Source organism: Herpailurus yagouaroundi, unplaced genomic scaffold (assembly GCF_014898765.1).
Source record: "Herpailurus yagouaroundi ecotype Mexico unplaced genomic scaffold, PumYag 195, whole genome shotgun sequence".
Classification (NCBI taxonomy): domain Eukaryota; kingdom Metazoa; phylum Chordata; class Mammalia; order Carnivora; family Felidae; genus Herpailurus; species Herpailurus yagouaroundi.
The window spans coordinates 19,186,119-19,197,293 of record NW_024412426.1 but is presented as its reverse complement, the minus strand read 5'-3'; the positions used below and the strand labels follow the sequence as shown (position 1 = coordinate 19,197,293).

Here is an 11,175-nt window from a genome sequence, read left to right as displayed (position 1 = left end):
GAGGGAGATTCAGAAAAAGAGTGAAGATATGGGTTTATATAAACATATTTAAAGCAGTTTAGCAAAAGCTTTCTCGTTGAACAGCTTTAAGAACAATGTGAATGAAATCTTAGCAACTTGGTTAGTAATTTGAAAAGTCTATTAATGTATACTTGAAATTCTGTTTGTATAAAAATACATTTTCCTCTTTATTTTAACACTGTGTAAAAGAACATTATGCATGTGAGTGGTTTGAGAATTAAATGGTTTAATACTCAGATCTGAATATCTGGTTTCTCTGTATATAGAGATATGTTCGTTTAAAATTTATGGATTTGTTTTTTCTTTTTTTAGCATGTTGGGAATACTGACATTTCAGGCTCCCCCTGCCCTTTCAGGACGCCTGCCATCTTTCAAGACGCAGCAGTGACATATTTCCCTCCTTCACTTTCTTGACCCAGATGTGCTCACTGGTAGAGAACAATCGAAAGCACTCACTTTCCCACTCGCCCAAAAGAATATCCACTTCTCCTTTCCTTGTCTTCATTTCAGGTGGCAGAGTCCATTCATAATCGGGAGGAGTTGTATTTATTTTTTGCTTCTATCACAAACCAAAACAGGAAGAGGTGCAAAAAGTAAGATCACTTTAGTTAACACAAGGGTTGGCTACTCTGCCCATGAAGATAATGGTGTTCAGAGCAACTTCCCTTATAAGAACCAGGAAGGGCCTGTTGGCCTTGAAGGTCACCCTGTTGGGGTTCAGCGAACGGCCTGCGATCCCAATGACAGTACTTGCCGCTGCTTCGCTGCCTTCCTCATTTACCTGCAGGCCACGTAGGAAACAAAACCTCTCCATTAGCTACAGTTCATCACAGGCAGGTCAGTCATCCACAGACACATCAGTTCCTCAAAATGCTATTTGTTTTCCAGTGAAAAGTACACTCGGGTCAGGTTGCGTTCCCACCAGAACCCTACTTTTACTCATTCTTTCATCCAATGAACATTGATGTAATAAGCACTTGTGTTCCTCCAAGCCTTGAGCTGTATGCTACAGGCAAGGGTTCCACTCAGAGAACTCCTGGACCAGGAATGTGGATGCCCGCAAGGTTGGCCCATTTCTGGCTGAGGAGAGGGATGTTTTTTGGAGTAACAGTCTGACACACTGGTATTCTGACTTGCTAATTAGAATTACCAGAGAGATACTTTCAGAAAATTCTGCTTGGTGACCCAGGATCTCACTAAAACTCTGTCCCTGCCTCTTAATGAAAGCATGTCAGATCCCTGAGCTTTGTGGAGCTGGTGGAAGATAGTCTCTCCCTGTCACTCTTCTTCCCTACTTCCTTCCATCTTCCTGTGCTATTTCATGATCATTCTAGGACTAGATTTATGAGCAGACTGGAGCTTTTGCAACACCAGGATCTTCTTACTCAAATCACAGACTGGTTTTTAATGGCTTCCCAGGAGATCTCCAATCGGTTGGGGTCCTGTATATTGGCTTCCCAAGGTTTTCAAGGAAAGCAACTTTGTTCCAAGAGCTACGGAGGAACCTGGTACCGTTGTTTAGTGGGCTATGGAGGATAAAATGAACGCAGACCTCTGCTTCTTCCTACTGGTAACTCCGAGCCCTCAAGGGTGTCTGACTCGACCTCTTCTCTTTAGGGTCCTTAGAAGAGGATTTGCAATCATAGTTAAAATACTGAGGATAGCTTCCCTTGCGGTCTTCCTAAGTGCTCTTCCCTTCATAATCCATATGGAAGAGGGTGTCCATACTGTCATTTGTGCTTCCAAAACCATGAGTCCGGTACTCGCGTAAAATCCCCACTTCTGATCTCAATACGTTTAAGATATAGCCCTCGGCTCTTGCTATTGTCCTGTAGGTCACTGACATCTATTGTCCCATGGATTATGTCCCCACATTGCAGATTTTGGCACGTAGCTCATAGCCTTTCTGTCCACCCTCCTGCTAGCATTTGACGCAGTTAAAATCCCTTGGTAGGAGGCCCGTTCAACACCCTAACTTCCCACTTTTCATCCCTCAGCCTCAATGAGCATTGCCTTCACTCTAGTTAAGCAAACCGGCCCCATGGCCACACCTTGAACTTGCCGTCTCTCAGAATTACCTGTGAAATCACAATAATGACACTATCCTCTCAGACTTAACCTTCTGTTTTTCAAGCTATTGCATTTCCTCTTAATACAATTACTCTGACTTCCTTCTGTTCTTTGATCTCTCCACTTTCCGTCTAACTACACTTTCCCACTGAGCTTGGACTCTGCAACTGTATTTACTAGTATCAGGCTCTGAAACCTTTCTCTTTGACTATACCCTTCTTTCTTTGTGATTTCCTCAATCCTGTGACCTTCTCTAATTGGCCATCTCATTTGCCTCTTAGCCTGGTTCCCACAAAGGACAGTGATTCCCAAACTTAGTTGTGGATTAAAATCTCTTGAGGACCTTTGTAAATATGCTGATTCTCGGGCCCTATCCTAGATTCTCCAAGAGTCAAGCTCCCCACTTAACTAATGCTACTGATCCATAGTTCAGTATTTGAGAACCAGAATTTCTAAAGGCTTTACATAGCTATTCCTCTAGTAAAGAGTTCCATGGGCACCTGACTTGGGGAAACACTAGGTTCAGCAGTATATTTTTTTAAGTTTTTATTCCAATTCCAGCTATTTAACACACAGTGTTATATTAGTTTCAAGCATACAATATAGTGATTCAACAATTCCACACATCACCTGGTGCTCCTCATGACAAGTGCCGTCCTTAATCCCCATCACCCGTTTCACTCATTCCCCCACCCACCTCCCTTCTGGTAGGTTAAGCAATACTGAACCATTTTTTTCACCATGGAACTCCTTAGATGCCAAAATGCCAGCGTGCATTAATTTCCCAAGAAGAGGATATGCATTTATTTGACCACCTAACTTCGTGTTTTGCCAGGTAGTCTAGAGCTCTAGTTTTCTGGAACACACTCTAGGATATGGCCCATACTCATCAGCTCCTCATTACCCTCCGTTTGCTCTTCACTGATTACGATCAGGCATGTGCCCCACTGTCCTGTCTAAATTCCTCGGGGAATGGTAACCTGTCATCACTCTTCAATCTTGTTACCAGATAACTTTCTGTTTTCTTAAAGCTCCTCCCTGGGTTTCCATGAGCCCAGACTCTCCTGGTTCTCCTTCTCTGAACTCAGTAGCCTCTGTTGGCTTCTCTTCCTGTGTCACCCTCCCCTAAATGTGTGTGTTCCTGTTTGACCTGCTTCAGAAGTAGCAGGAGGGAGTGTGGAACAATTGGACCACGAGGGCTTCAGGGGAGGGCTGTATTGTGGAGGCCTCATGGATGGGGGGGGGGGGGGGCTACAGATTTGGGGTTTGAAGGACCCCGGAAACATGCCTTTTTCTACAGTCGTGTTCTGCTGTTCGTGTCAGACCAGAAGGCCAAGTGGTGTAAGAACTCCAAAGTTACAAATCGCACGACTTATCAATGTACTAAAAAATAAAGCAGCATGGGAATAAAGAAACAGCATAAGAAGAGAGAGCAAAGGGAGGTATACTCACCTCAAGAAAGGCCTTATGGAATGCATCTGAGACGTAGAGGTCACTCCGGCCTTCTGCAACAATACCTAGAAGGAAGACCAGAGAATGTTCTACGAAAAGGGGGAAGGTTGGTTTCAACACACAGAAATTCAGTTTGAATAAGAGGTCCTTTGGTTTGCTTTTTTTTTTTAATAGAAATCCTGAACTGTCACCTAATGATACTCCCTAAACAAATACATATTAATAATAAAAAGTACTTTGGGCTTGTTCAGCCCGACTTCTGCGAATTTAATCTTATGCTTCAGCTTTTGGAAGGTAGCAGGGGACTCTGTTCTTAAAGAAAAACTCACTCCACCTAGTAGGAATGTCTTTCTTTCCACTCTGGCAATGTTTTCAAGAGGCAAGTTGGTCAGATCTAGTTTGAAATTTTTTCCAGGTTTTACTTATTTAAGTAATTTCTGTACCCACCATGGGCTCACACAACCCCAAGATCAAGAGTTACATGCTTTTCAGACTGAGCCAGCCAGGTGCCCCTGGTTAGACCTCATTTAAAGACAGCCCCTTAAAGGCAAACCCAATTACCTGACATTGTTAACCTCTTTTCTAAAAAGATATTTTAAACCATATTTTTAAAGAATGGTGGATTGGAGGAACCAAAACAACAGAACACTGTTACTGAAGTCTCACAGCTAGAGAAGTCTGGCCACATCTGTTGTCCAAGTGATCTCAAGGAAAACTCATGAGCCCTTTGGAATATCAGGTGAAGGGCTCTTAATGCCTATTTGCTGGGCCCAAGATGTCCCCAGCTCTGAATCAGATCTTTGCTTTGAATTCCGATGTCTTTTCAAGTTCTTTACCACCTGGCCAATCCCCCGTATCAGTCACAGACTCAAAGGATTCCTGTGTCAGCTGGGCCCATGGAGAGCCAAGTGCAAACTCCCCGGTCTACAGAAGAGGAAGCAGACCTTGGGAAGGAAGGGGGCTCCCTGAGTTAGTAGTGGAACTGGGATGAGAGTCCAGGTGTCCTCACCCATTGCTCTTTTCTGCTCTTTCCCCAGTTCTTTCACCTTGGCCCAGACTGCCTTGGGGGAGGGGAGCAGAGGGAAGAGGAACGTCCTTCCTAGGCTCACCTGGGAGCTTGGACTTCTCAGGGCTGAACAGGTCCACGAGGCCCATGTCTTGCAGCTGCTCCTTCACGCTGAAGCTGTCCTCGATGCGGAAGCGGGGCATGTGGACCACCAGCAGGGTCTCCGCTGTCTCATCCAGCCATTCCTGCAGCACCTCCGGGGTGAGCTCCTGCTCCACCTTGGCCAGGCTCTTCTCGGGCTTGGGCAGGATGAGCACCATGGTGATGTCATCGCCCTTGAAGGGCAGCTCGAGCACCTGGGTGCCTTCTGCCACTCGCCGGTAGTGGAACTTGCCTTCCTGGTACATCATGGACGCCGAACACGACTCCCCATCAGCCTTGTAGAACAGTTCCTTCCTTGTGTTCTCAGGGCTGAACTTCGACTTCCACAGGCCCTGGGAGGAGACACCAGGCGGGAGAGAGTCACAAAGCAGGAAGACCAAAGACATCAGTAGGAGAATATTGACATGGGAAATTGTCACATTATTTTCTCCTGCAAATATGTTAGCAGAATTATTAGGAGAAAAGATTAGAGGGATATGCATGAAAAGGATAACAATGACTATGTCGGAATGATGGAATTATGAGTGTTTTTTTCTGTAAACTTTTCTGTATTTCCCAGATTTTCTGCAGTGGCTCTTCCTTTGCTTTTATAACTAGAAAAATAAAAACTAAAACCAAGAACAACTTACCGGCCTCTCCACAAGCATCTTTTTGAGTTTAAATCTTATTGCCTTTTGCTTTCTGCCTCCCAGCAGCCTCTTTCTCAAAGGCCATCCTCCAAAATGCTAGACTCCACCCCTGATAAATAAAGGCCAAACGCAGATAATAACCTGGTGGGTTTGGGGGTGGGGTGGGGGATAGCATTCAGGAACCCTGCCAGGCAGAGGGTGAGTCCTGGCTAACTTCCTACTCAAAGAGGGAGGGTCCCTGGGATTCAAGACACCCCTCTGAAATTTCTGAGCTGTGATTATCATTCTTTGTCATTTTCTGGCTCATTGATTTGGGGACATGTCATTTAACTCTTTGAGTGGTGGGTCCTCATTTGTAAAGTTAGGAGCTGGCGATTGCTCATATCTGCAGGGTGCTTACCGTGTGCCAGTGTTTTACATGCATTTGCTTGTTCAGTCCCCTCAGTAACCCTGTGAGGTAGGTGTATCATTATTACCATTTTATAGATGCAGTAGTCAAGGCATAGGATGGTCTCAGGTAACTCAACTGAGTTCACACAGCAGAAATGGAAGAGCCAGGATTTAAACTAAGTAATCTGAGAGGCCCAAGGTCTCATTTATGATCTTGTGAGAATAAAGAGGGCTAATAAATAGCAAAGTGTTCTGTAAACTTTAGAGGGCAGTACACATTGTGTAAATACAACCTACTCCACTCTTGGGGAGAGGGAGGCCCCAAGAGACAAAGTGGTTGGCAACAGCAGTGACCGACTAACCTCCTGGGCCCCGTGCGGGGGTAAGAATGCACGTGGAGCACAGCCCAGGATGGGCAAATGTGCCGCAAATCCACCTGTCTGAAACTTGTGACACTCCCAAGTACCAGTGATCTGTTTATTCCCTCATTCCCCTTTCTAAATATATGAAGTCGAAACAGTCTTTAGAACTCTTGGTTCTCTGAGAAAGATAAAAGCCTCTGCACGATCAAATCACAGGGCCTCTGCAAAGTTTGAGGTGAGCCTAGAGGTTCTGAAGCTTCAGGCAAGGGGAACTTTGAGTCACTCTGGAAGGTGCTCCACATGATGGAGAAAATCTCAGCCCTGAGGACTGTCAATAGAGTCTGTCATGTTGTTCCAGATTTCAAAATGGTGTTAAATGGATAGCAAAAAAATGGTCACATGGATATGAGAGTTCATCACCATGCACGCTTTGCAGCTGGACCAGCTAAGTTTGTGAGTGTATGCATGGCTTCCTTGGGTCCGGAGACACTACCAGGCACTCCTGGACTTCAGACCAGCGGCCACGGCCTTAGACGTGGTTCTAGACTGTCAGTAAATCTGTATTTCTTCCCAGGCCACGTGTCGACCATTTCTCAGAGAAGATCTACCTAATGCCCCGTGGTGTGAAAGAAAGTGAGCTGGAGGACAAGAGCAAGTTCTTTGGGCCTGTCTGTTCAGGGGCACTTTGAGTACCTTGAAGTAAATGGTGTTGACCAGCACCAGTGCAGTGAGCTCGTCGATGGCTTCTGGGGGAACGACATCAGTGATACGCCCTTCGGTCTTATTGGATACCCATTTGTTGATGGTCATTCTGGACTGCTCTGGATTTTCCTGAGGAGGATAGGAAACAAACCTACTCACCCGTGTTTCAGTGGGCTTCTCCACTTCCCCACACAGCAGTTTATTTTATTCATCAGCCCTCTGCCCTTTCCCACCGTTTGGCCAAGCGATCACTCTAACTCAGGTTGGGGAGACTCACATGTCTAGTGTAATGCCAGGAATCTTCCACATGGTTAGTAAATATTAACAGAAGAAAGAGAAAGAAAGAGAAACAGGGATAAAGGAACAGAAAAGAAGAAAATAGTGTGGGAAAAAGAAAACAAAATGTTATTTTCTCTATATGCTCTGTGGGAAACTAATGAGTCATGCAGGGATGAGGGGCAAAGAGGATGCCCATGTGGTCCAAAAAAAAAAAAAAAATTGAGAGATGCTGATTGAATAGAACCAATAGATTTCTTTGTTGCTAGACTTCTCAGAAGACCTAATAGGCACTTCATGAATCTCCAAGAGGAGAATACAACACGCACCATACACCAATTTTATTTGACCATGGTAACTTTCAAAAATTAAATAAGGAGCCTTGTAGGACTGGCATCTGCAGAATACTTTTTGGTCCTGGTGGACAAAATGAAGAATTTATTATTTATACCACTTTCTCAGAGCAACTACTGCAATCTAAGCCATAGATACCACTGATTTCTCAGGTTTCAAGCAAGAAGATATATTCCAGAGGTTCTGACTTTCGGTCGTTCCCCAACCCCCAGCCTGCCTTCAACTAGCAGAGCTGTGTTAGTTTGGATCCTGGATCCTGCCTCCCTGTCCTCTCAAGCTGAGTGGAGAGAAAGAACTCTGAGGTCAGGGATGACATCTGCAACTCACCTTGAAGTCCAGGGGCTGGAGCTTGGCCCCATATACCACCTCACTGATGTCCTGATAGGTCTCGTTGAAGGTAAGGGATTTGTCTCCAAAGAGACGGTTGGCTGATACTAGCTCAGAGGATTTGTTGGCTTTTCGATAGAGTCGGCAGTTCAGTTTGGCGAAGAAAAAGTGCACCTGATCAGATGTTTTCTCGGAGATGGTATCAAACTTAAAAACCTGTAGAAACCAAAAGAAAATGGTGGAGAAGCCTGGCTAACATGGTGGTGAACACAACACTGGTTAGTCCCCTATCTACAGCCACCTCAGTTGTGAGCTCCTTCGAGCACAGCCACAGCGCCTGGAACGGCCCCTGTTTTCTAAATGAGTATGTGAATAAAAGGAGAACAAAGGAAGGGGAGGGAGGAGGAAGGGTAAAGACACAAAGAGAGTCTCTAACGGTCTCCGGACCAATACGTGTTTTCTTGCGTGTCCGGTAATGAGGCAGAAAGACTTCGGATTGTACCTCCATCAGCTGCTTGAGGGTATTGTCACAGGCACCCAGCTTGGTCATAGCAAAAGCTGTGGAGATACTCAGGGGCGATAGGAAGATGTTGTCATTGTCATTCTTGGAGTCGGCCAGGTGCTGATAGAAGGCAGTGGCGAAGCGGGAATTGGCCTTGGACAGTTCCCAAACCCGCCGGTTGGTGGCCTCGGGGATCTTCTGCTCTGAGCCCTCATCCTCAATTGCCTTCTTCTCTGGGGAACGGTAGATGCACATGGGATTCACAGGAATGTCCCGAGGCTTGGCTGTGCAGATGTCCTCCACGGGGCTCCAGTGACAGGTCACGCAGCCCCAGAGGCCAATGAGCAAGGAGAGAAGACATATCCTCCTATAGGGAGACAGAAAGCTGAGTTAAGCTGGGCTGGGAGAACTATCCCCACTGCCCATCACAGACTTGCCCCAGTGAAGCACGGGATTCCAGCCCACCTGGCCAGGAGAAGGGCCAAAACCTTTGCAAAGTACAAAGGCCCAGGACAAGCCCGGTCCTGGACTCCTTGCAAGAGGATAGTTCTACTCGCCTGGACACAGTCATGCTGAAATTAAAATCAACTATTGAAGCGACTGATGGTTATAAAGTACCGTGTGCCCAAGGCTGGGAGAAATAAAGAATGCAAAGCTTCCATTGGTGAGATGGGGCATGCACATGTGACAGGCAGGGGACTTCAGTGTCCAGTGAAGACTTAGGGCGGCGGGAGGAGCCATTGGCAGAAGCTGTTAAGGAAAGGCCTCAGAAATGGCTTGAATGTCACCTGGATGTTGAGAGATTGGAAGGATCTTGACTGATGCAGCAGAGATTTCAGTCATACAACGGGGTGAGAGGGAATGAACAGGGCAAAGCACCATCTGTGTGCTGGAGCCTCCCCAGGCCTCTAGCTCCAGCCCTAACCTCCCAAGGAGCTCCAGACCGATCGGTTGCTGGACAATTCCTCCCGGACGGCCCGAAGATTCCTTAGTGAAAAACGACCAAACTGCACTTGCAACTTTCACCCGCCCACCTGCTTCTCCTTCTACATCCTCCAAAGCAACAAATGGGCCCCTCGTGCATGCTGACATCCAACCCAGAAAGCTGGCGGGCTCTCTGGATTCCTCCCTCGAAAACCCTCTTTAGTCAGACCCTGGATTCCATTAATTCTGTTCCCTGGCTCTCTCACTGCCAGGGAGTGGCCCTCAGTTCAGGCCCTCATCATTTCTCCGCCTGGAAATTTTCATAGTTGCCAACAGGGGTTCACTAAAAGCAAATGAAATTAATCTTAACTTAAAAACAAAAAAAGTGAGATCACGAGACTGGCAAACTAGGAAAATTGGAACACTCGGTTAAGCAAACCAAGGCATAAACTCTTGTAATATTTTTGTAGAAAGACCAGGGGCTTCCTCTGGTTGACTTGGGAGTCCATGTGGGTATTGAGCCTTCCCCAGGCAGAAAAAGACACGCACACAGTGCTGAGAGGACTCCCTGAGGTGGCCTGCTGGCAAGTGTTGGGCTGCGGAAGCTGGGGACCGCCGAGGGGGACTTGGCTTCTTGCGTGAGACGAGGCAAACTCTGCGGCCCTTTAAGAATCGAGGCACGGAGTGAGAGAGAAGATGGGAGCCGCTCAGGGTGATTTAGGAGGCGGGGTGAAGAAGCAGAGACAGAGACCCCTGCCATGCATCTCCCTATCTTGCTCGCCTTTTGTTTCCTGTTTGGTCCCTCAGCTACGTTTGGAAATACAAGTGGAGGCTGAGGGGGATCTGGGAGCTTTGTTCGTGGGGGAAAGAATCACCAATACGGTGTGCCCTGGCCTCACTTCCAGCCCCCAGAACAACCCGGGTCAGTAGGGGAATGTGTGTGATATCGAGGGAGGAGGGGACCTCGCCGTGAGGCAAGGGGACAGAGCTGCTATCCTTCAGCCAAAGGTCACTGAGATCTTGGAGTGGGGGGGGGGGGGAGGCAACCAAGCTGGAGGAGAAGGAAAAAAGGAGTTAGGAGGTCCTCACAGGTTAAATAGGTTGAATTTGCCCTCTTTTCAGCTGTCTGGGGGCCTGGGAATTTCCCCCGAGCGTCTCCCGGTTGCTGTGAGGGCTGGCGCTGCCACAGTTGTGACACAGGGAAGACATGCCTGGTTTCTTGAGCTAAGAGCCCAAGGTGTGGCTTACCCCAAGAGGGAGTGGGAGGGAGGGCACTTGGCATGACGTCTTCCAAACACATCTTTTTTTGTAACTACCCAGGGAGAGGGCCGGGTTTTCTCAAAGGTGTCGAGGCCACCCTTCAAAAGTCAGAAAACCCAATGAGGGCATGCGAAAGAGAAAACTCGCCTCTCTTACCTTTTTCCAGCAGCTACAGTTCCTATCTCATTGGAAAACATGGTTGCTAATCTTCCACGGGGCCGGGCGAGTGGAGATAGTGTGTTCTGAGGCAATCCCTCTGAAAACTGGTTCTTTCCTCTAAATCTGACTGAGGTTCCAGAAGCTCGGGTGGGGGAGGGAACTGGTGAGGGGAAAACTGAGGTCAAAGGCTGATGACCAGCTTCCAGGGTTAAGCAAAGTGTACCGGCCCGTGTTGTTTAATTAGTAGAGAAGTTTTAAAGTTCAGTCAGGTCGAGGGAAGGCAAGGCCCACCTTTCTTACCCATACTCCTTCACTCTCTTCTTTATCTTTGCAGAAAAGGAAAAGGAGGAATGTTCACAAATTCAAACTTGGTCAGAAAATGCCTGAGGAGAAGTTTGTTTTCAGGAATTTCTTTTCCCTCTGGTTATCGAAACGAGGAGACAGAAAATAGGTGAATATAACTAGTCAAATCGAATGTCCAGAAACTTCTAGCTTTCCACCTGCTCAGTGTAATATGCTCTCTTTCACAGCTCTCTTTTAGGAGAAAGAGTCCATAATATCTAGTCAGAGGGGAGCGTG

The 11,175-nt window shown here is 46.9% G+C and overlaps 1 protein-coding gene across 1 annotated transcript; it reads right to left on the bottom strand.

The window, feature by feature from the left end:
• Positions 1-317: 317 nt before the first annotated feature.
• On the bottom strand, positions 318-10,750 carry SERPINC1 (serpin family C member 1). Its single transcript, XM_040446753.1, has 7 exons — positions 10,594-10,750; positions 8,254-8,620; positions 7,752-7,967; positions 6,786-6,923; positions 4,653-5,043; positions 3,544-3,608; positions 318-802 (listed from the first exon to the last, which is right to left on the bottom strand). Exons 1-7 carry the CDS (start codon positions 10,632-10,634, stop codon positions 626-628), a joined length of 1,395 nt encoding a protein of 464 aa, XP_040302687.1. The 5' UTR covers positions 10,635-10,750; the 3' UTR covers positions 318-625.
• Between the last annotated feature and the right edge of the window lie 425 nt (positions 10,751-11,175).